The 25,429-nt window shown below is 39.6% G+C and overlaps 1 protein-coding gene across 3 annotated transcripts in view; it reads right to left on the bottom strand.

Annotated features, from left to right (window-relative positions):
• Positions 1-13,455, bottom strand: part of KPNA5 (karyopherin subunit alpha 5) — a 53,181-nt gene extending 39,726 nt beyond the window's left edge. The window contains exons 1-5 of one of the 3 annotated variants that reach the window (XM_015137534.3): positions 13,328-13,455; positions 13,115-13,220; positions 5,344-5,477; positions 2,673-2,774; positions 2,437-2,536 (exon numbers count right to left, since the gene is read on the bottom strand). In XM_015137534.3, coding sequence (XP_014993020.1) covers positions 2,437-2,536; positions 2,673-2,774; positions 5,344-5,477; positions 13,115-13,187 — 409 coding nt within the window. In that variant the 5' untranslated portion in view covers positions 13,188-13,220; positions 13,328-13,455. The remainder of the gene's footprint in view (positions 1-2,436; positions 2,537-2,672; positions 2,775-5,343; positions 5,478-13,114; positions 13,221-13,327) is intronic. The other 2 variants (XM_028847055.2, XM_015137535.3) reach the window with 2 other exon arrangements.
• Positions 13,456-25,429: the final 11,974 nt, after the last annotated feature.

Raw genomic sequence — 25,429 nt, 5'->3', positions numbered from 1 at the left:
TTATATTGACAGGATGATAGTCTATATAATCTTATAATGGTGATAAACTGCTACCGATAAGACTTTTAGTCATTATGGCAATAAGTAGTATATGGGGAACATCTCCTTCAGAACTGAAAACTAAGCAAGAGTCAAGCAAAAGAAAAAAGCTTTGGAGAACTTTCTACAAAACTGGGATTGAAGAAAAGGATGGTTTGTGATTTACATCCGCAAGGGTGGCCATGACAAGGAAATAAGTAGAAGATGTAACAAAAGGTCACCGTCACAGACTTAAGTCAGAGGAGTAAAAGCTAGAGCTAAGACAGGCTGTGCAGTACCCAGGGCATATTCATATCTTCCTAGTGTCTATAGTAAGAACACTAATTATAATAAAGAAATGCTTGCAAAAGAGGCAAAGTTTCCTGTGGTTTCTGCTTCCAGTTCTGGGCTCTAGATGCTTGCTTTCTCATATTTCCTACTTTGACAGATCAAATAAAAATACAGTAAATCTATTATTTTTCTAGGGCTGATAGACTTGGCAGGAACCCATATCAATCAGTGAAAGAAAACGTCTATTAACTCCTTGCTGTATGTCCAACTAGGCAAGCATAATTCCATTACAAAGAAGAAACAGAGAACACAATTGTCTCTGTGAAAGATAGTACAGTTTAACAGAAACAGAATACCTTTAGGAATTAGAGTAAATGAGGACAAAATCTTCTGATCAAGGAATTCGATACCCAGACAACTTGCTCAAAGACATCAGAAATATAGTATTTAGACATATAAAGGCTTAAAAAAAATTGTACCAATGCAATTTTCCTAGAATGGGGGTAAGAAAGGGGTAGAAAATCCTTCAAGCAATGCTTTAATAAAAATTTAATCAAGATAAAGAATTCAATAATAAGGAAATGTTACAAAAACACCGGCGGCAAACTCTAAAACTCTTAAATAAATCTAAATAAATTATGTTAACAGTATGACATGTCAAAATAAAATCTTGACGAAATATAATTAAAAAACAATTTAAAAATATTAATCTGACTCAGAAAATAATCCCAATTATAAAAACCAAAACTATGAAGTATTGTGAGGAAGAGAGAAGCCATTCTTGATTGCATAAGGGTTTCTTGACATTGCTAAGGTATGTGAGGAACAGAAATTGAAAGTTAAATTTATTTATGAACATAAATTACAGTAAAAAAGCAAAAGTGAAAGCCTTATAATCTATGCTAACCTGATCACAAGATTTCTTTCATTCTTCATGTGTCACTAACCTCTGTCTCTCTTAGGATGATAAGGCAGTTGAACTAAGGGCATTTTCAAAACCTTATCAGTTCATATATAAAATCCCATAAAATTAGAACTACTAGTTCAATAAATTCCATATATGAAACACAAGACAAAGATTTAAATTTTTACTTAAATGAATTCTTATTAACTCAATATAAAATTGGTCAAATAACATAAAAGGTAATTATGTATTATAAAGAACCAATAAATAAGGCAAAATATTCCACCGAATTACAAAAAAAAAAAAAAAGCCAAATAATGAATTACTATTATATAAGCATTTTTTTCCTAAAGATAACTGTGAGGCCAGGCATGGTGGCTCACACCTGTAATCACAGAATTTTGGCAGGCCAAGGTGGGAGGATAACTTGAGCCCAGGAAATTGAGACCAGCCTGGGCAGTATGACAAAACCCTGACTCTACTAAAAATACAAAAATTTAGCTGCACGTGGTGATGTATGCCTGTCATCCCAGCTACTCAGGAAGCTGACGTGGGAGAATCACCTGAGCCTGGAAAGTAGAGGCTGTAGTGAGCTGTGATTCCGCTACTGCACTCCAGTCTGGGTGATGGGAGTGAGATGTTGTCTCAAAAAAAAAAGAAAAAGAGAATTGTGAATGTTGGTAAAAATAGTGAAATGAATGCTTGTACAAACTGAAGATGGGAGTGTAAATTAATACAGTTTATTCCCTTTGACCCCCTACTTCACTTTTATGAATGAATATTAAGGAAATTTATATTGCTTAACAATTATTGTAGCATGTTTATGGTAATCTAAAATTGAGAAAAATTTAAATGCCTGATTACATCATTTTATGTTCATACTCTATGTTATGGTACCATTTAAAAAATCATGTCTGAAAAATATTTCTACAAGAATTAAAAAATATATATCTCTAACCTTATTTCTTGGCAGCAGGATTAGTCTCTTTATATTTGCCTCTTTAACTGCTTTTATATTTTTACAATTTTTCTAGAGTCAACATATGTTACTTTGGTAACACCATATTCAAAAATGGATGTTACTTTACAATATATTTTACAGAGAATATAACACCTGTGTCTAGCAAAGAAAGGTATTTTAAAATTAAAAAAAAAAACAATAAAATAAACCTCTACTACAAAATCCTGTAATATCAAATAAGCATACTGAAAATAATTCTTGCCTTTAGAAAGCAGCTTTCTAAATTTCTGTGTTGCTGTTAGCTGTTGATCAGCATTATTAGAAAAAATCATCTGAACCATATCTGTAGTAACAACTTCTTCCTAAAACACACACACAAAAATATAATTAACATTTAAACATTTTACATGAATAATTTTGCATGCATAAATATTTATTATATATACTATTGCTAAAATTATTGAGGTATAATTTGAAATATATTTTTGTAAAATATACCTCTGGAATGGGTACAGTGGAACTAATATCTGGATCCTGTATAGGACTTTCAAGCATAGATTCATCATTTCTGGGCAAAGAGACATTTCTGCGTTTGAACAACTGTAATAAAGAGAAATCAGTTTACACATTGAGCTTTCCATAAAACATTCAATTGCCATAGAATTCCATATTTTCATTTGAGTGGACCAAAAAACCCTATCAATTTTATAACTTAAAATTCTGAATATTTGAGTATTTCCCAATCATTACACTAGGAAGTAAGGTATTTATGAGAAGTCAGAATTTCCGGGCTAGCTTTTGGCTGCACAGACTACTTCACATCACTTAAATCTCAGATCTTTTACCAACAGTAAGCTTGTAAATGGAATACACATAGTCATTCTATAGCACTTTAAAAAGCACATATTTCCACACTGGATTATGAGGTATCTAAGAATTTTTGCAAGAAAACTTAAAAAGCACATCTGTTACACAGGAAAGATAACATCTGATACATTAACTGCTTTAGTATATCTGATTAACAAAGAATAGAAAACAATTCTTAGGAATAACAGTCCTATGCTTATTAATTCAGGAGCAGATAAAAATGAAGCAGAAAAAAAGAAGAAAGAAACATGGTGAGTTCACTAAGGGAGATTTATAGGTACGGTTGACCCTCCATATCTGTGAGTTCCACGTTTCCAGATTCAACCAACCTCGGATCAAAAATAATAAGAAGAATAAAAAATAATAAGCCAAACATGGCAGCACATGTGTCTGGTCTCAGTTACTTGAGAAGCTGAGGTGGGAGGACTGAACAAGCCCAGGAATTGGAGGGCAACCTGGGCAACACAGCAAGTCCCCATCTCTTAAAAATCAACAACAACAAAAATACAAAAATAAAAAAAATACATATGTTATTTTACTTTATTTTTATTTTATTTTTTGAGATGGAGTCTCGCTCTGTTGCCAGTGCAGTGGCACAATCTCAGCTCACTGCAACCTCCACCTCCTGGGTTCAAGCAATCCTCCTGCCTCAACCACCTGAGTAGCTGGGATTACAGGCATGCGCTCACCATGCCTGGCTAATTTTTGTATTTTTAGTAGAGACAGGGTTTCACCATGTTGGTCAAGCTGGTCTCAAACTCCTGACCTCAGGTGACCCGCCCACCTAGGCCTCCCAAAGTGCCAGGATCGCAGGCATAAGCCACTGAGCCTGACAGTAATACGTATTTTTAAACAATACAGTATAACAACTCAACTACACAGCATTTACACTGTATTAGATATTATAAGTAATCTGGAGATGACTTAAAATATACAAGAGGATGTGTGCAGGTAATATGCAAATACCATGCCACTTTACATAAAGGACCTGAGCATCAGTGAATTTTGATATCCGCAGAGGATCCTGGAACCAAGGAATGACTCTACATTTCCTAAATCAAAATTTGAGGAAAACAAAATCTGATTATATTGTTTTTGATAGCTAAATAAATATCAGGGTTTTTTTTTTTTTGAGATGGAGTCTCACTCTGTCACCCAGGCTGGAATGCAGTGGCACGATCTCAGCTCACTGCAAACTCTGCCTCCCGGATTCACGCCAATCTCCTGCCTCAGCCTCCCGAGTAGCTGGGACTACAGGTGCCCGCCACCATGTCTGGCTAATTTTTTTGTATTTTTAGTAGAGACGGGGTTTCACCATGTTAGCCAGGACAGTCTCATCTCCTGACCTCGTGATCTGCCTGCCTCAGCCTCCCAAGGTGCTGAGATTGCAGGGGTGAGTCAGCGCTCCCAGCCTGTTCCTATTTAATATGTAAACAATCCTCCTTCTAATCATTTATTCAACACGATTTTTTTAGTACCTACTATAATGCATGAAGGACTGTGTTAGATGCTGCAGATAGGGAGATGAGAAATCACAATCATATTTCTGAAATAGGTCTTGCCTATTACATGCCTGTAATCCTAGCACTTTGAGAGGCACAGGCAGGAATGTTGCTTGAGGCGAGGAGTTCAATACCAGTCTGGGCAACATAGCAGGACCCCATCTCTACTTACAGAATAGAATAGGCCTTTTCTACTTTCTTCACTGCTAGTCCTTTTCACACATCAGTTTTAACTCATATGTGTGAGAACCACATTCTTTTACTTATTTATAAATACTTCTACATTTAAGTACACCTGGGAATAAAAAATGTTGAGATATACTCTCTTAAATGATTTTATATTCTTTATGTCACATATGCAAAGTATAAGCAGAGATCTGGCTAATAAGACAATGGGGGAACAGTATGAGTAGCATGGGAAGATGACAATAATTTACTTATGGGCAAGAATTGTGAAAACTACAAAGCAGCAAATAATATATAATGTTTCTTTAGGGGGCAAATTTTATAATGACAAATGGAAGTGATCTAAATAGAGCAAGGGGAAAAATGTATTAGCAGTGAGGTAAAAATATAATTAACACAGCAGGTTTATCAATAAAACAGAAAATCCATTTCTCCCAGGACTAAAAGTAGCACAGAGTTCTGTTTCACAAATTTACAATTATGATGCCTGGAGTCTAATAAATAATAGCGTTAGCTATATTCAATTTCTTAAAACATTTCCATTTTAAATTATCCAATAATTAGCAAATAATTAAACTTTTAAAAAACAAAATTAAATAGCTAAAAACACCTACCTGTTCTTCCCTTTTTTGTTTTCTAAGCTGTATTCCCTCTTCTTCTCTTCGTCTACGCATCTCTTGAGGATTTAGGGCTTTATTCTTGTAACTTTTCATTCTATAGTTATCTTTCCCTGGACTAGCCATGGCATCTTAAAGGAAGGAGAAAAGAAAACAGACACTGATAACTCACTCTCTTAAAACAACAGGAGACACTTAATCTAGCAACTAAATTCAGGCTCACTGATTAACAGGCTAACAAAACCCATTCTGAAAATTATGTACAAAGAATACTTTCCCTTAATTCCACATCAAGATTAGAGCAAAATGACCACATATTTGAGAAATAATATCTTAAACAATTTTGGAATAAACAAAGACAAAGTTTACCCTATCTCATTGATTCTAAGATGCCACAACCTTTCCTGTCTCCCTAGCCCCCGCAGTGTTTTAACCTTTCTGAAACATAATTACCATCAGGAAATAATCATGAATTATTTGGGTAAAAAAAAAAAAAAAGTCGTCTAAATTACAGTTTCTGGCTAGATCAAGAAATAACCAGCATTGAAGTGTCTTATTTTTAATGGAATATGATATTAGGCTCCAGTAAGCACATCTCAAATATTTATTGGGGTCTGGCTTCTTACTGAAGGCACTGCCTTAAGAGCTATGGCCACAAGGGTCAGGACTTGAATTATGACTACAATATCAGTTTTTAGTACTCCAGTATAATTAGTTCTTTTGAAATACTAAAATACATGTATACTTTATTTTTAAGTAGTTTTATTGCAAATGTATTTTAAAACATTAACATTTTTATACATATTTTATAAATACATAGAATACATGCAAATATATTTCATATTTGAAATATATGTGCTAGTTTTACTTTTAGAAAGTGAATTATAAACTTTTTAACAATGTAACAGTATTGATATCTTGATATTATCTTATAGGAATATTAAAATACTGATATTATAATCTATTCTGGATGTATACATCACACACACACAAAAATCAGCCTAAAGCAGGGTGCCAACTTCAGTTTAACATTAGATAGTGAGTACCCAGTATGTTATTCTGTTAAATTCAGAGGACATATCCATGTCTAACCAGAGACAACATTGTGACCAATTAGCTTATGAAGTAAACAGAAGAGAAGGAGAGGCTGGCATCTGTCTGCCATCCCTGTTACTGAAGAGACAGACTAATGAATTGGCAAATGTTATTGTAAGCAGTAAAGTACACTAAAATACATGCTTTAAGTCTTGTGGGAGCAGTGAAGATATGGCAACTAATTGTGCCTTAGGGACTTCTGAAAGCTTCATGGGTATCCTATCTTAAAGGAAAAGCAGGAAAGAGAAATGGGAAGAATCAAGCATTTCAAGCAGAAGGAACATATGCAAAGGCAAAGTTTTTGAAGAAGCCTTGCATAACCAAGAACAGTAAGAGACTGAGTGTGTCCAAAATGAGGATGCATGGGAGAACATAAAGCTGTAAAGGTAGGTTAGAGTCCATATGGTTCCTATAATGCAGCTGTGAAATTTGGACTTGATCCTAAGGAACAGAATTGAAGAAATGAAGGAAAAGGTTCTTTTACGTAGTTAAGAGAGAGACAGGAGAGATGCTGAAGGCATGAACTAAACAAGTTACTGCAATGAAACACAGAAGACAGGTTGCATTACAGAAACATTTCTGAAAGTGATTCAGTAAAAATTACAGGCCATACGAATGTAACAGATATCTGGTTAGGAAGAAAAAGGAGTTTAGGATGACTCCATGGTTTTTAACTGAGCCATTTGAGTAGTATGGCAAGATAACCTAAGACAGAGAATACAGATGGAGGATCAGAGTAGTGGTTGCTCTGTTTACATATCGGCTTTTTTCTGAGACAAGAATAATGAATTCTGTTATTTTAAGTTTATTTTAAAATTTATATTTAGTAAAAATCACTCTTTTGGTATACAGTTCTATGAATTTAACAAATGTATAGGCATGTAACTATCACAATCAAGATACAGAACAGTTGTTACTCCCAAAAACTCCCTCACATTGCTCCTATTAGCCCTCCCTGACCCTTAACATCTGGTAAAAACTGAATTCTTCATCCCTACAGTCCTGCCTTTTCCTGAACTTCAGAAAAATGGAATCATACAGCATGTAGTCTTTTAAATCTGGCTTCTCAGAAAAAGTATAGAACACCTCATAATATAGCCAGCCAGGGAGGTGAAAGACCTATAGAGTGAGAATTACAAAACGCTGCTAAAAGAAATCAGAGATGACACAAATGAATGGAAAATTATTCCATGCTCATGGATAAGAAGAATCAGTATCGTGAAAATGGCCATATTGGCCAAAGCAATTTACAGATTCAATGCTATTCCCATCAAATTGCAAATGACATTCTTCACAAAACTAGAAAAAACTATTTTAAAATTCATATGGAACAAAAAAAGAGGCTGAATAGCCAAGGCAAACCTAAGCAAAAAGAACAAAGTTGGAGGTATCATATTACCTGACTTCAATCTGTACTACAGGGCTACAGTAACCAAAAAAGCAGGGTACTGGTACAAAAACAGACATATAGACCAATGAAACAAAATAGCCCATAAATAAGGCCACACACCTACAACCATCTGATCTTTGACAAAGCTGACAAAAACAAGCAATTGGGAAAGGACTCCCTATTCAATAAACGGTGCTGGGATAACTGGCTAGCTACATGCAGAATATTGAAACTGGACCCGTTCCATATACAAAAATCAACTCGAAATGGATTAAAGACTTAAATGTAAAACCCAAAACTATAAAAACCTTGGAAGATAATCTAGGCAATACCATTCTGGACACAGGAATAGTCAGAGATTTCATGACGAAGGGGCTATTGCAACAAAAGCAAAAATTGACAAACGGGATCTGATTACACTTAAGAGCTCCTGCACAGCAAAAGAATCTATCAACAGAGTAAAAGACAACCTATAGAATGGAGAAATTATTGCAAACTATGCATCTGATAAAGGACTAATATCCAACATCTATAAGAAACTTAAACAAATTTACAAGAAAAATACAAACAACCCCATTAAAAAGTGAGCAAAGGACATGAACAGACACTTTTCTAAGGACATACATGCAGCCAAGGAGCATATGAAAAAATGATCAACATCACCGATCATTAGAGAAATGCAAATCAAAACCAGAATGAAAAACCATCTCACACCAGTCAGAATGGCTATTACTAAAAGGTCAAAAAGAGTCAGGTATGGTGGCTCATGCCTGTAATCCCAGGACTTCAGGAGGTGCAGACATGAGGATCGCTTGAGCTCAAGAGTTCGAGACCAGCCTGGGCCACACAGTGAGACCAAGTCTCAACAAAATATTAAAACATTATCCACGCAGGGTGGCACGTGACTATAGTCTCAGCTGCTCAAAAGGCTGAGGTGGGAGAGTCACTTGAGCCCAAAGGTCAAGGCTACAGTGACCATGATCACACCACTGCACTCCAGCCTGGGCAACAGTGAGACCATGCCTCAAAAAAGAAAAGAAAAAAAGTCAAAAAACAAACGTAAATTAGTTCAATCACTGTGGAAAGCAGTGTGGTAATTCCTCAAAGAGCTAAAAATAGAACTACCATTTGGCCCAGCAATCCCATTACTGGGTATATATCCAGAGGGATATAAATCATTCTACCATAAAGACATATGCACACGAATGTTCAGTGCAGCAGTTTTCACAATAGGAAAGACATGCAATCAACCTAAATGCCCATCAATAACAGACTGGATAAAGAAAATGTGGTACATAAATACTATGAAATACTATGCAGCCACAAAAAAGAATGTGATCATGTCTCCTGTGGGAACATGAATGGAGCTGGAGGACATTATCCTTAGCAAACTAATGCAAGAACAGAAAAACAAATACCACATGTTCTTACTCATAAGTGGGAGCTAAATGATAAGAACACATGGACACAAAGAAGGGAACAACAGACACCGGGGGCCTACCAGAAGGTGGAGGGTAGGAGGAGGGGGAGAAGCAGAAAAAAATAACTATTGGGTACTAGGTTTAGTACCTGGGTGACAAAATAATCTGTAAAACGCCCATGACGTGAGTTTACCTATATAACAAATTTGCACATGTGACCCTGAGCCTAAAAGGTAAAATAAACAACAACAACAAAACCAACAAAATAAATCTGGCTTCTTTCATTTAGTGCGGTATTTCAGTCATCCACATTGTTGGCATCTATCAACTCTCCTTTCTTATTGCTATTATTCCACGGTAGGGACATATCACGGTTTATCAGTTTTCCAGTTAAAGAACATCTGGGTGGTTTCCAGTTTTTGGAGGTTATGAATAAATTTGCTACATACATTCATGTAAAGGTGTTTGTGTAAACATAAGTTTTCATTTCACTCAGTAACTATCTAGGAGTAGAACTGATGGATAATACAGCAAGTTTATGTTTCACTTCATAAGAAACTGCCAAACTTCTTTCCAAAGTGAGTATTCCATCTTGCATTCCCATCAGCAATGCATGAGAGTTCCAGTTGCTTTGCATCCTGTCTCCACTTGATAATGCAAGGGGTTTTGTTGTTGCTGTTGTTAGTCATAGCCATTCTAATAGGCGTATAGTGACTCCGATTTTAAACATGTTAAATGTATAGTACTTGGTGCACATGTAGGAGGCACTGATCTATAGATGGTTGAAAATATGGATCAGAACTCAGGACAGGGATCTGGAGTGATCATTCAGTATCATGTAGAGCTACAGAAGAAGGATGACCAAAGGAGAAACCTTGGGGACAATTATATTTTAGTGGAAAAAGGCAAGAGCAAAAGAAACCAAAAAGAAGAAGGTCAGAAAAGTAGAAGAATAAGGAAAAATATAAGAGTCCTGCAAAGGAAAGGAGTTCAAAAGATAAAGGAATATTTAAGATGTAGTACCACTGATAACAGGCCACTCGTTTTATTCATTCATTGATTCATCCAGAAAATAAAAGTGCCTGTAATAATCTAAGTACCATATCAGGCATCAGATGTGGTAATTATGTCACTGGTAAAGATAGTGAGACAAATCTCACTACTGGTGGAGCTCAAGGTAGAAAAGAAGGGGCTGAGGCCTTGAGAATGATTGAAAAGAAATGCATGATTAATCTGCCAAAATTCCTTCTTTAAAATATTTAATGGATTCAGCAATACTATGTGCACCTACAAATAGTTATCATTAGTAACTGCTCAATATGGCCAGGCAGGGTAGCTCAGGCCTATAATCCTAGCACTTTAGGAGGCCAAGGAGAGTCGATCACTTGAAGTCAGGAATTCAAGACCAGCCTGGCCAATATAGTGAAACCCCGTCTCTACTGAAAATACAAAAATCAGCTGGGCATGGTGGTAGGAGCCTGTAATCCCAGCTACTTGGGAGGCTGAGGCAGGAGAATCGCTTGAACTCAGGAGGCAGAGGTTGCAGTGAGCCAAGATCGCGCCAAAAAAAAAAAAAAAAAAAAAAAGGCCAGGCGCGGTGGCTCACGCCTGTAATCCCAGCACTTTGGGAGGCCGAGACAGGTGGATCACAAGATCAGGAGATTGAGACCATTCTGGCTAACACAGTGAAACCCTGTCTCTACTAAAAATAAAAAAAACTAGCCAGGCGTGGTGGCAGGCGCCTGTAGTCCCAGCTACTTGGGAGGCTGAGGCAGGAGATTGGCATGAACCCCGGCAGGCGGAACTTGCAGTGAGTCGAGATCATGCCACTGCACTCCAGCCTGAGCGACACAGCGAGACTCCGTCTCAAAAAAAAAAAAAAGGGAGGGAACTGCTCAACATATCTTTACTAATAACAATGTTTGGTATTATTCTCTATTTTATATCTATAAAAAGCTAGACTCTTGAAAGGAAAGAGATCAGAGTTCATTACAGAGCAAACTGACCACAGTATTAGTTGTTGAATTATACAATACGTATAAAATATTTAAGTAAAATAAAATGCTCATGGAAATAAAATTCTTAAAATGTTTATCACCTATATATGTAGCATATTCTAGGCCACTGGCTGTAAACGTTTTTAATCACACATCCTACATATGTAAAATGTATTTGTGCATTCATCCTCAACATATTTATTTCTATACATGCATTACTATTCTAATATACTACTCTAGCATAAAATTCACAAAAAATAGAAATTTTTAATGAAAGTTTGAAAAGGTAAACAAATATAAGTTCCAATATTTTCTTACCACATCTGACTGGATCATCTTGTGCCCTCCCACACACACACACAAAGGCGCTACTTATGATAGCATTAATCCAAGCAACCACATTGTAACCTGTTCAGCATAAATTTTAGCCAAATAAAATATAGCCCTGACAACTCATATATCACTTGTTCCTTTTTCTTCAATAGTACTGACTTCCGGCTTCAGATTTAACACCTGCATCCATCCTCACTGCAGTTGATTTAAAGGGGACAATAAATCAAGGGAAATTATCTCTAAAGGGGCCCCACCCAAGGGGATTGTTTCTTTCACTGAAAAATAAATTTAAAGGCTGCACTTCAAAGGTTGAGGTCTCATAAAACTTAAATATAAGAAATGTTATTCAGGCACTTTAAAGCTACAGAACACAGGAATTTTTTTTCATTCATAAGCTTTCAACGGCTCTTAGAAAAACCATGTTTAAGTTGAGCAAATAACTAGAATCTGAACTTACGATTTTCTTTCTTTAATATCAAACGACATTATTTCTCATGCCAGTAAAGCCTTCATTTCCATGGGGCTGGGCGCCTCATTAGAGAAAGTAAAAGACTGCACAAAGTGGGGAAAGTGCCAACTAGAGAGCCCTTATAACCAAACAAGCAATACTTAGGTCGGAGAGACAGAGTTGTTCCTGACCTACCAAGAAAGCCACTTTCCTACAGATTATGAGTCATTATTGGGTGTTGTAATTGAGAGATAAATCATTAGTGTTTTTGTCTTTTTTAAAAAACGTGTCCAAAAAGCTCAAAAGTAAATGCCAGTGTCATATTCTTTTTTTTGTTCGTTTTTTGTTTTTTGAGACAGAGTCTTGCTCTGTCGCCCAGGCTGGAGCGCAACGGCGAGATCTCGGCTCACTGTAAGCTCTGCCTCCCGGGTTCACGCCATTCTCCTGCCTCAGCCTCCTGAGTAGCTGGGACCACAGGCGCCCACCACCACGCCAGGCAAATTTTTTTTTTTTTTTTTTTTTTTGTATTTTTGGTAGAACGAGGTTTCACCATGTTAGCCAGGATGGTCTCGATCTCCTGACCTCGTGATCCGCCCGCCTCGGCCTCCCAAAGTGCTGGGATTACAGGCGTGAGCCACCGCGCCCGCCGCCAGTGTTACATTCTTTAGGTGTATCACTGTCATTTCACAGCTTTCAAATACTTCCATCTCCTATGCATTATCGATGAAAAACTAAGTTTTCATCTTAGAACGGAGCTGACCGACTATTAGAAGCGTGGAACCCAGGCTTGCCTTGTCGTCGGGAATGAGCACTAGAGGCACCTGCACGCAGGTGGAGGAGGGCAGCTGGCGGAGTGAGAGGGCGAGGCTAGGAGGCCCCCGGGATGGAACCTGTCTCTTCTTTGGACACTGTGGAATTTCCATAAGCTGTTGGATACAACCGCTGGGTACCAGGTATGAGTGGCAACATTTGGCAATTCCATTAACTGAAAAGAACTACCGGGAAACGGTGAGGCGGGGAGGCGAAGACGAGACCGGTTGCCCATCACTCCTTCTGAGGACCTGCTGAAAGAATCTGAACTCACCACGCCTTCGCGTCCGCAAGAGAATGGTCCGGCTGCCACGCCCCCGCGACCGCTGTCGCCCTGGGGAAAACATGAGAAACACCCGGCACCGCCAGGTTCCAGAGACCTTTGCAAAGGAAGGGGTAAATAAAAACTATGGCCCCAGAACTAGTAGTTCCCAAAGGGACGAAACCCGAGGCTCCCCCAACCTAGCCCGTGTTCACTCCAACTTACCCATTAATGTGGCACTCTCCGATGCCCTGATTTCCCAGTCCCCAGCGGCGACGTGTGTGGCGGGTAACAGAAGGGCCGCCACTCCGCCCCTGGCGTGAAGCCTAGCGACCCAGTTTGCAATCCAAGATGGCGGCCACCTGCGCCCCTTCTCCGAGACCCCGAGGCTCGGCTCCCAGAAGCCCTTGCACTCGACGCGGCGGCGGCGGTGGCGGCGGCGGCGGCGAAGGAGTGGTGGCCTCACATCCTAGCAGTGGGGCGTAGGGAAAGTGCGCGCCTCCGCCCCACCCACCGAAGGAGGAGCCTGTGCCTGCGACAACCCCTAGATTTTAGCTGCGCTTGCGGTGGCCAGGCTGTGGGTACTCTGCAGCCCCTAGACCTCCGTGCGTGCAAAGGGACAACCCCCTCATTCATTTATTCTTCACGCGTGCGTGCATGCATACATTCTTAAGGATATAAACTGTGTCAAGTACCATTTTAGATTCATTATTGGGGCTACAACATTGCAAAAAAGATGGTAAAAATCGCAGCCTTGTTGAGTGTACAGAGAGGCTCACGTTTTCTTCAGCATTAACTTCCTTTTATATGCTCTGCTCGTTTTGTTTCAAGCTTTTTAATTTGTCATTTATAATTTTATATTCTATAACATCTGTGGGTTTTTGTTATTTGTTTGTTTGTGTTTGAGACGGAGTCTTGCTCTGTCACCAGGCTGGAGTGCAGTGGCATGATCTTGTGATCTCGGCTCACTGCAACCTCCGCCTCCCAGGTTCAAGCCATTCTCCTGCCTCAGCCTCCCAAGTAGCTGAGACTACAGGCATGCACCACCATGTCCAGCTAATTTTTGTATTTTTAGTAGAGACCGGGTTTCACTGTGTTGGCCAGGATGGTCTTGATCTCTTGACCTCCTGATCCGCCCACCTCGGCCTCCCAAAGTGTTGGGATTACAGGCATGAGCTACCACACCCAGCCACATCTGTGGATTTTTGACAACAATGTAGTCACCAGTAAACGAGTAACTTCAGTTAAAGTAGTGTAGATTATAACACACAGCCCTGTAATCTACCCTGGAGTTCAACAAACGGTGTTGAAAGCAGACTGTGTTCCAGATGCAATGCTAGGAAGAGAATAAACAAGATAATAATACATGAATCCTGCCCAGAAGACGTTTGCAATTTTTTTTTTTGACGTTTGCAATTTTTTAAGAGGAAAAACATGATGACAAATTGTTTTAAGATGTTTGCTATTTTCAATAGTTAAAAAACAAACAGGAGAGAAGGGATTATTTAACTGTGAGTATGTAGGGCTGAGAAAGGCAAGCTTGAGAGAGGAAACCTGGGCACTGTTACCAGAAAGCGTTGCCAATCATGTAGTGAAGTGAAAGCAAGTTTATTAGAGAAGTAAAGAAACAAAAGAATAGCTACTCCATAGGCAGAGCAGTGGCTTGGGCTGCCGGACTGAGTATACTTATAGTTCTTTTTTTTTTTTTTTTTTTTTTTTTTGAGACGGAGGCTCGCTCTGTCGCCCAGGCTGTTGTGCAGTGGTGTGATCTCGGTTTACTGCAATCTCCCCCTCCCGGGTTCACGCCATTCTCCTGCATCAGCCTCCCGAGTAGCCGGACTACAGGCGCCTGCCGCTACGCCCGGCTAATTTTTTTGTATTTTTAGTAGAGACAGGGTTTCACCTTGTTAGCCAGGATGATCTCGATCTCCTGACCTTGTGATCCTCCCGGCTTGGCCTCCCACCGTGCTGGGATTACAGGCGTGAGCCACCAAGCCCGGCCAGTTATTTGTTAATTATATGTTAAACAAGGGGTGGATTATTCATGAGTTTCCAAGGAAGGGAGCAGGCAATTTTTGGAACTTAGGGTTCTACCTTCTTTTAGACTGTATGACTTCTGGATGTTGCCGTGGCATTTGTAAACTGTCATGGTGCTGGTGGGAGTGTCTTTTAGAACGCTAATGCATTCTAATTCGCGTATAATGAGAAGTGAGGATGACCAGAGGTCACTTTTGTCTTCATCTTGGTTTTGGTGAGTTTTGCCTGTCTTCTTTACCACATCCTGTTTATCAGCAGAGTATCTTGCATGGACCGCCTATCTTCTGTGACTAAGAATGCCTAACCTCCTGGGAATGTAGCTCAGTAGGTCTCAGCCTCACTCTACCCAGCACCTGTTCAAGTTGGAGTCACTCTGGTTCAAACGCCTCTGACAACAGCACTATTGAAGTATTGATAGGAGTTTACTTGCCTTAATCACCTGGTCACCTTATCCCTATCTTATTTCCTCCCTACTCCTCTATCCTGGGAGACTGAATTCAAAGAGACAATGGCCAGACAATATATACAAATAGAACACTAACCTATAATCTTCAACAACCAGTCCAGGAAGGCAACTTGCTGTGTCCAGTAACCAGTCCAAGAAATCAGATTACTAAATGTAGCAACCAGTCCAGGAAGCCAAGCAATAACCCTTGTAGCCATCTACCCCAAATGACCAGGATGTGATTAATAACTGATAGCTTCTCTAATTTTTGTCTGGGATTCCAACTCAAAGCCAGCTAGAGAAAGCCAAATATCTACCCATCCCTAAATAATTACACAGGATGCCCTGCTTTTAATTAGCCCACCTGCAGCTTCTCCATGCCAACAGCCTTGAACTGGCATACCTGAAGCTTTCCCTTTTTTTCCACTCTAAAGCTTTTCCACTCCTCTGCCTGCCACTGAGTCTCTGACAAATGCAAGTGATGGTGGCTGACTCCCTTGCTATTGTAAGCTTCAAATAAATTTGGCTTTGCTTGTTCTCATTTAGATGGTCTGCACTTGTTTTTATACTCCCGAAGAAGATTCCTGCTATCTGGACATGTCTTCCCTCTGGATAGATATGGCAGAAGAGATGGTAATGGTGTCTTTTAGACCACTGCTCAGAAGGGTCTAGGTCCTGGCTTTTCATATCCAGGAAAGAACTGGAGGAATAGGATTGGTATCAAGATGCTGACGTCATTAGTTGTATGCAATGCCAATCACAGCAACTTCCTACCAAGAACTGACCTTCTACGGCATCTTTCCCAATCTGCCTATCAAAATAAAATCCACTTCTCAGTGGTCCTTTTATCCCAAAAGCTGCTGCCTCAAAAGTAGAGAGCTTATTGCCCTATTAGATTACCTCCTCCACAGGCCATGATGGAAAAGAAAGGTTTCTAGCCCATGGGCAACAATATCTTTTTACTTAGGCAGATGCTATGGTCTGAATATTTTTGTCCCCCTCAAATCCATGTGTTGAAACCTAACCCTCAAAGTGATGGTACTGAGAAGTGGGGCCTTTGGGAGGTGATTACATCATGGGGATGGAGTTAATGATGGGATTAGTGCTCTTGTAAAACAAGGTCAAAGGAAATGCCTTGCCCCCTTCACTATGTGAAGGTAGAGGTACTGTCTATGAGGAAACTGGCTATCATCAGAGACTAAATCTGTCTAAGCCTTGATCTTGGACTTCTAGTTTCCAAAACTGTGAGGAATACAGATGATCCTCAACTTACAATGGGGTTATTTCCCAATAAACCCATCAGTAAGTTGAAAATATTGTAAATCAAAAATGCATTTAATACACCTAACCTACTGAGCGTTATAGCTTATCCTAGACTACTTTAAACATGGTCATGACACTCAGCCTACAATTGGGCAAAGTCGTGTACCACAAAGCCTATGTTAGAATAAAGTTATAAAGAATTTTTGAATCAAAAATCAAAATTTGAAGTATGGTTTATTGTTAATGTGTATCACTTTTGCACCATTGTAAAGTTGGAATGTCATATAGGTCAAACCATCATAAGTCGGGGACTGTCTGTAAATGTTCACTGTTTATAAGTCAACCCATTTTTGGTATTTTTGTTATGGCAGCCCAAATGGAATAAGGCAGCAAGTAAGTTACCAAAGTAAGAACATACTTCTGAGATCCTGTTGATCACTGCCAAGTTAAAATTTGATGTACTTAACTTTACAATGACCCCATGAGATAGAGGGCACTGAGGCACAGATGAATGTGTAAGTAAACTTTCCACTGTCACAGGGCTGGTAAGAAGCAGCTGTGATTCGTACCTAAGTAGTGTATCATAATGAGAACTAGATGAAGACTCAAAGTTATTAGTAGCAGGATCATATAATTTATGTGAATCGGGACATTTTTGATAGTGGAATGGGATGCTATTAATAACTTTTTTGAGATGACTGTCCTGAGCAAACTGGGACACATGACCCTCCCAATTGTTGAAGTTATAAATTATTGTTAAATTTCCGTCACTTCTGTAGCACAAGTCATTCCACACAACAGCATGTATCCTTGCTGCTGTCGATAGGTCTGATCCAGGGTGTGGGGACAAGAGTGACTTTATTTGAAATGCTAATCTGCCATGTAACTTCTGACTAATCCCAAGTCCAGGAATGCTCCCAAAATGTCTAGTCGATGTATTACTCTTTAAGTAGGAACACCTATTCACTGTAAATTTCCTCCAAAACAACCCTTGATGCTGTTGCAGAAATCATAGGCTGTGACACCTGTAGCCACCTAAACATTCCTTCCAGAGTACGTCTATTTTCCCCAAGATATAAGCCCTGGGTTTAGAGGGTTAGCCCTGGGTTTAGTGGTATGGAGATCTACCTGTCTTGCAACCACCCAAGACCACGCTTCTTTCTGTAAGTTACCCTAATGAATCACCCAAGACCAACAAACTCGATTTTTCTGCATTTTTGGGTTCTTGGCTTCTTCAGCATTTGGGGGTTGCTTTGCATATACAGCCCTTTCACAGAACACAGGGAAACAGACTGAGATTCAAGACTTGCCACCTGATATTTATTGCAGAGTGCTCTTTAGGAATAATAACTGTCAGGAGTGAGGAGGCAGGATTCTACAGAGAGATAAATTATGCTGCATCGTTAGCAACAGAATCTTCAGACAATCTTACAGGAAGTACAGAAGCTGGGATGGCCCTCCAGAATTGTCACTGTTGAGGCTAGAGGGTCATGTTTCTATCAATGAATCAAGAAGTCTTTGGATATCACTGAATTAAATCCAGAGAGGAGGGTTAATCTTGGGTGAGGCAGCAGCTCCCTTTAACCAGAGTGCAGTTTTTGAAGTGGAACGTGGCCTAGAGCCCTCATCAGTGAGGGAAGAAAATCCTTTAGTCCTGAACAAGGATCTGGGCAGTGTACCAAAGGTCCTACCACACATACTTTTTCAGTTTTCCAAAGACAAAGAAATGAATGGCCTTCTTTCAGCTTCATGCCTCCTCTTTCTCATCCTCCTTATTTGGTCTTCCTCCTCTAAACAACCTATAAATGTTGGGGCCAGGCCTCTTTGCTGCATTGGCTCTCTAGGTGATACAACATACTCCTGTATTTTTAAAAGCCATCTACCTATAAACCACTTTCTCCCAAATTCAAATCTCCATCCCTGACCTCTTCCTGGAGGTCTAAACTCATACATCAAACCTCCATTTGGATGTCTGATGGGCATTTCAAATTTAATAAGCCAAAACAGATTTCTTGATTCTATCCCATTCCGCTTTGTTCCTTTCTCAGGCCTCTTTATCTCTGTAATGATACAACTATGCAGCCAGAAACTCCAGCTAAAAAACTTACGAATCGGCGGGGCGCAGTGGTTCATGCCTGTAATCCTAGCACTTTGGGAGGCCAAGGCAGGCGGATCACAAGGTCAGGAGTTCAAGACCAGCCTGGCCAATATGGTGAAACCCCGTCTCTTCTAAAAATACAAAAATTAGCTGGGCGTGGTGGCGGGCGCCTGTACTCCCAGCTACTTGGGAGGCTGAGGCAGGAGAATTGCCTGAAACCGGGAGGCAGAGGTTGCAGTGAGCCAAGATCGTGCCACTACACTCCAGTCTGGGCGACAGAGTGAGACTGTGTCTCAAAAAAAAAAAAAAAAAAAAAACAACTTACGAATCATTCTTTACCTTTCCCTTACCGTGCCTCCTGTCTTTTGCTTCTAGCTCCAAAATAGTCCACGTCTTCACCTAGTCCATTTCTACTGACACTTCTCCTAGCATTCCATCATTTATTTTGTAAACTGCAGTAGTATCCTAATTAAGCAATTTGTACCTACCTTGACTCCTTTACAATCTATTCCCTGTCCAGAAGGTGTAGTAATTTACAATTACATTTTTATTTATTATAATCAAATAATACAAATATATCATTTAAAGGGTCCAATAATAAGTTTGTCATGAAAATAAACACTTCCCACCTGACCATCCCCAGATGCCACTCCCCAGAAGCTACTATTTTCAACCTGTTTAGGTGTTCTTATTGGTGTCTCTTTTCTAATTAAATATTTTTAAATCATATACTGCCATTTCTTGATTTTTAAAGTCATAGACATTTTCTATTGTTATAGATGTAAAATGAGAATTTGTTACTCATAACTGCACTAACCTCCCAACATACACATTTACACAGACTTCCTGATCTCACATCCTCCAATATAGTTCCATCAAAATTATTTTGGTTAAATCAATATTTAATTTTTATGTAAATAATTATATTCCTTGTATATTTTTTATTGTTCTAAAATTAATTGCCTGTTTTCTGTCATTATCATTTGCTTAGTTTTCTAACTACTCATCACTAACTCATCTTCAAACACACTGCTGGAGATGTGTATTATTGTGTGTGTATTGCTGCTAACTACTCATCACTAACTCATCTTCAAACACACTGCTGGAGATGTGTATTATTGTGTGTGTATTGCTGCTAACTACTCATCACTAACTCATCTTCAAACACACTGCTGGAGATGTGTATTGTATGTGTATTGCTGCTCTAACCAATTACCACAAACTTACTTACTTAAAATAACACAAATGTATTATCTTACACTTTTAGAGGTCAGAAGTCCAAAATGGGTCTCACTGGGCTAAAATCAAGGTGTCAGCAAAGTTGTGTTTCTTCCGGAGCCTATAGGGGAGAATCCATTTCCTTGCCTTTTCCAGTTTCTTGAAGCTACCCACATTCCTTGGCTTCTGGATGCCTTTCAGCAATTACGTCTCTCTGACCTCTGTTTCTGTCATCACATCTCCTTTTCTAAGACTGACCTCCCTATCTCCCTCTCATGAGGACCCTTATGATTATATTGTGCCTACCTAGATAAACCCCTCCTGTCAAGATCCTTAATCACATCTACAAAGTCCCTTTGCCATATAAAGTAAGATATTCACAGGTTCTGTTAATAAGGAAATACAATCTTTTAAAAAAATTTTTTAATGTTAGAGATGGGGGTCTCACTATGTTGGCCAGGCTAGTCACCAACTCCTAGCCTTAAACAATCCTCCCACGTTGGCCTTTCAAAGTGCTGGGATTACACATGTGAGCCACCATGCCTGGCCAGGACATAAATACCTTTGAGGGACATTATTCTGCTTAACAGAATATATTTCTCTCAGTATGGTCATAAACATGAAGTGATCTGTCAGTTGCTTCTTCCCTCCCTCCCTCCCTTTCTTTTTCTTCCTTTCTGCCTTCATTCCTGTCTGTTCTCTCTCATCTAGGTAGAGTTTTTTTTATGGAATTCCATATGTTCCACTTTGTTTTTTGAAATGGAGTCTCAATCTGTCACCCAGGCTGGAGTGCAGTGGCGCAATCCTGGATCACTGCAATCTCTGCCTTCTGGGCTCAAATGATCCTCCAACCTCAGCCTCCTGAGTAACTAGGACCACAGGCACACATCACCACGTCTGGATAATTTTTTGTATTTTTGGTAGTGATGGGGTTTCACCATATTGCCCAGGTTGGTCTCAAACTCCTGAGCTCAAGCAATCTGCCTGCCTCAGGCTCCCAAAGTACTAGGATTACAGGTGTGAGCCACCGTGCCCGGCCCCATACCTTCCACTTTCTTTGCTTCTTCCGTCATTTTGGTGGGAGCTTCCTGGGGAATAATAAGAAATAATGTTTCAGGAGAAATTATTATTGAGTCATGAATTATCATGTCATTTAATTGATAACAAATTTTCCATTGTTTTTTGTTGTTATTCCTCTCTGTATTTCTTATTAGTTGGATGTGGAATCCAATTTCTCATTTGATTATTTTTCTTTCCTGTTTTTCTATCCCTTGTTCTTTTTGTTCTCTTTTCTGAGAAATTTCTTCGGCTTTATCTTCCAGGCCTCTATTAATATATGTATTTTAAAGTATGCAATATTTTTAATCCCAACACCTATTTCCTATATTGGATTTAGAGATTCAATACATTTTCTTATCTATCTGAGAGTATTAATTGTGGTTTCCATTGAAATATTTTTCTTTCTTTCTTTGTTTCTTCAGAGCTTACTTTTTAATTTATGATTATTGTTTAGTTTTCCATCTTACTTGCCATAGGCTGTACTCAAATGCTTGGAACACTTGAGTATCTATTCATATTTAAGAATAAGACATTAAAGAAACCTTCTATACACTGTGCATCAGCAGGGCTTGTTTATTCACCAATTGGCAGCCTTTCCACAGAGTGGTAAAATGGGGACCTGGCTGTTGTCATTGGATAACTTCCTTAAAGTTGACATCTGTAGGTTTTTCTCTTGGGACAACTGATTTCTCTGGGGAGGAATTTTCCAACCTCCTGCCTTGGAGGCAGAAATCACATATCACGATGTGATGGAGGAAAAGGAGCAAGAGGTTCATAATTTAGCATTTAGCCTTCGCTATTTCCCATTTTCAGTCCAGTGCCTTTACCCTAAGGATAAGGTTAAGCCTTTGAACCCCCTAGGAAAGGGTTCATAGCTGTTTTTTTGGCTTGTTTTCTTCATGAACTAAATCTGTAGTCTTCTGTCTGGAAAGGAAAGAGGAGTCTCATGGCAACCTAGCTGTATTACAGTTCTTCAGAGACACAAAACTAATACTATATACGAGAGGCAATTTATTAGGGAATTGACACATGATCACAGAGGTGGAAGTCCCACAATAGGCCATCTTGCAAGCTAGAGCACCAGAGAAGCTGGTAATGTGGCTCAGTCCCAGTAGCCTCAGAACCACGGAAGCAGAGCGTGTAGCCCCCAGTCTGAGGCTAAAAGCCCAAGAGTTCCTGGGAAGCCACTGGTGCAAATCCCAGTGTCTAAAAGCTGAATATGGTACAATCTGATGTCCAAAAGCAGGAGGGAAAAAGGTGTCTTGTTCCAGAAGGAAGAGCGCAAAGAGAGAGGATTCCCTTTCTTTCCTGTTTGCCCCAGCCTAGCCCTCAGCTGACTGCATGGTGCCTGCCACACTAAGAGTAGGTCTTCCTCTCTCAGTCCACTGACTCACAGGTCAATCTCCTCTGGAAACACCCTCACACAGATACAGCTAGAAACAATGCTTCACCAGCCATCGAGGCATCCCTCAATTCAGTCAAGTTGATACCTAAAATTAACCATCACATTGGTGATGGAGAAAATCTAGAGTTGGAGTTCTAACCGTTCCTTATTCAGACTTTCGGCAAAATGATCCTTTATTTAGTTCCAAATGTCACCATCATTTTTAGAAGTATCTTGTCTTTAATTTCTGAAATTTTCAGATTTCTGGGAAGGAGGAGTGTATTAGGATGAAGTAGGGACCCTACTTAGGGGCCTGTGGGCAACCCCCAAGCATAGAAATAAAGGAAAATATTGAGTTCCTTCAAGGAAAATTCCAGGAACCTAGCTAGTGCTGAGAAATAAATAAGCAATTAAATAAACAAAAAGGTAACAGTAGCTTAAAACAGTAGCCCAAAAAAAAAGTCAGGAGATGTTTTATTCCTTAGAGAAACTTAAGATATTAACATATGACCTTGAGTTGTTTTCCAGAAACCCAGATCCCCCTCCAAACAGATCTACTGTCCAACATGATTTGGCCCCTGTCTACAGATAAGGGGAAACTGAAGACTAAATCCTAACGTCTGTTCTTTGTTCTAAATTTCTTCCCAAGGGGCCTGGAGGAGATCACACCCCTGAGCCAGAGCTAATATTCTTTTCTGCTGATCCCAAATTTTTAGACAAAGCTTTGCCTCCTTAGCAAATCAAACATCAGAAAATCTTTGAATCCACCTGTGACCTGTGCCCCCACCACTTCAAGATGTCCAGCCTTTTAAAATCAAACCAACATATAGCTTCCATGTAGTGATTTACGATGTCGCCTATAACCTCTGCCTCCTCACCTTTAAAAACTCTTACCTGTAAGCAATGTGGGAGTTCAGGTCTTAAGCATGAGCTACTCAATTCTCCTTGCTTGGTGCCCTACAATAAATGCCTCAACTCTCTCTTGCTGCTTTCCCAGTGTCAGTGTTTGGCTGTGCTGTGCTGGGCAAGCAGAAACCCGTACAAGTCAAGACAGTACGGCTTGACTTGTTTTTTGTTGACATCTGTTCTGAGTTAAGTTCGTTATTAATCATTTATCTTTTTTTAGCTTTCAAAGTTTTGTAAAATCTCATTAGCTGTTAGTAGTATTATTTTTTATTTTCCTCCTATCATTTTAGTAGTTTTTGAGAGGCAGAGAAATATAAATGTACGTATTTGATCTTCCATGTTTGTCCACAAATTTCCAGAATGATTTTTTTTTTTTTTTGAAACAGGTTCTCCTTCGGTTGCCCAGACTGGAGTGCCATGGTGCCATTATGGCTAACTGCAGCCTCAACCTCCTGGGGCTCCGGTGATCCTCCCACCTCAGTCTCCCGAGTAGCTAGAATTACAGGCCACATCACCACGCCCAGCTAATTTTTGTATTTTTTTTTTGTCGAGATGGGTTTCTCCATGTTGCCCAGGCTGGTCTGGAATTCCTGGGCTCATGTAATCTGCCCGCCTCTGCCTCCCAAAGTGTTGGGATTACAGGCGTGAGCCACCGCGCCTAGCCAATTTTTAAAAATATACTGTTTATCATCAGATAACATCACCCTCCTATTTAAATACCTCACTAGCTTTCTACCAGGTCCTACATGATTTGGCCCCTGTCTACAACTCTAACCTCATCTTGTAATCATATTCCCCCTTACCACATTATGCTCTGGTCAAAAAGTGTTCTTTTTGCTCCAGCCTTAGGCCTTCGTTTTTGTTATTTTATGTGTCTGAAATGCTCTTTCCCCTGTTGGTGCAAGGTTTGTTCATCAGCACACTCAACTCTTCAGTGAGACCTTTTTAAATCTTAGTATCTCTATAATCCAGTTTTTTTTCTTTTTTCCTTTTTTTTTTTTTTGAGACTCAGTCTCAAAAATCTATCGCTCTATTGCTCAGGCTGGAGTGCAGTGGCACGATCTCAGCTTGCTGCAACCTATGCCTCCCGGGTTCAAGCGATTCTGCTGCCTCAGCTCCCGAGTAGCTGGGATTACAGGCACCTGCCACCACGTCCAGCTAATTTTTGTATTTCTAGTAGAGACGGGGTTTCACCATGTTGGCCAGGCTGGTCTTGAACTCCTGACCTTAAGTGATCTGCCTGCCTTGGCCTCTCAAAGTGCTGGGATTACAGGCGTGAGCCACCGCGCCTGGTCAATCCAGTTTTATTTTCTTCATAGCACTTATCATGATCAGTTAATTAACTTTTTATTTCCTCTACTTCACCAGCATGTAAGCCTCCAAAGTCCTGAATTTTGTGTGTTTTGATTACTGCTGCAGCTCCTGTTCCAAGCAAAATGCCTAATAGACACTCTTTAAATATTTGTTGAATGAAATAAAGGCTGAATGACATGATATTTGTGATTTTGGGCTAACATGGTGGCTCACACTTTGGGAGGCCAAGGTGGGAGGATCATTTAAGGCCAGGAGTTCAAGGCTGCGGTGAGCTATTATAGCCACTGTGCTCTGGCCTGGGTGACAGAAAGAGTCCTCCTCTCTAAAAATACATACATACATACATACATACATACATACATACACGCATGCATACCAAGATATTTGTTATCTTGTAACCTTGAGGAAAGAACTTGGTATCCTCCACCTTCAGTGCATAGCTGGGAGCTTGATACCTAGCAGCATTATAAGCCCTTCATTGATACTAAAATAGAGTGCTACGCAGCAGGCCCTACAGGGAGTTTGTAGACTACTATTTGCCCCAGGACCTGCCCTATGAACTTATTCAGATTAAGTCTGAATGACCTCAGAGCCCAGTTTTCT

The sequence above is a fragment of the Macaca mulatta genome, chromosome 4, assembly GCF_049350105.2.
Source record: "Macaca mulatta isolate MMU2019108-1 chromosome 4, T2T-MMU8v2.0, whole genome shotgun sequence".
In the NCBI taxonomy this organism is placed as follows: Eukaryota; Metazoa; Chordata; class Mammalia; order Primates; family Cercopithecidae; genus Macaca; species Macaca mulatta.
The sequence above is the reverse complement of the archived record's forward strand: the minus strand, read 5'-3'. Positions and strand labels throughout refer to the sequence as shown.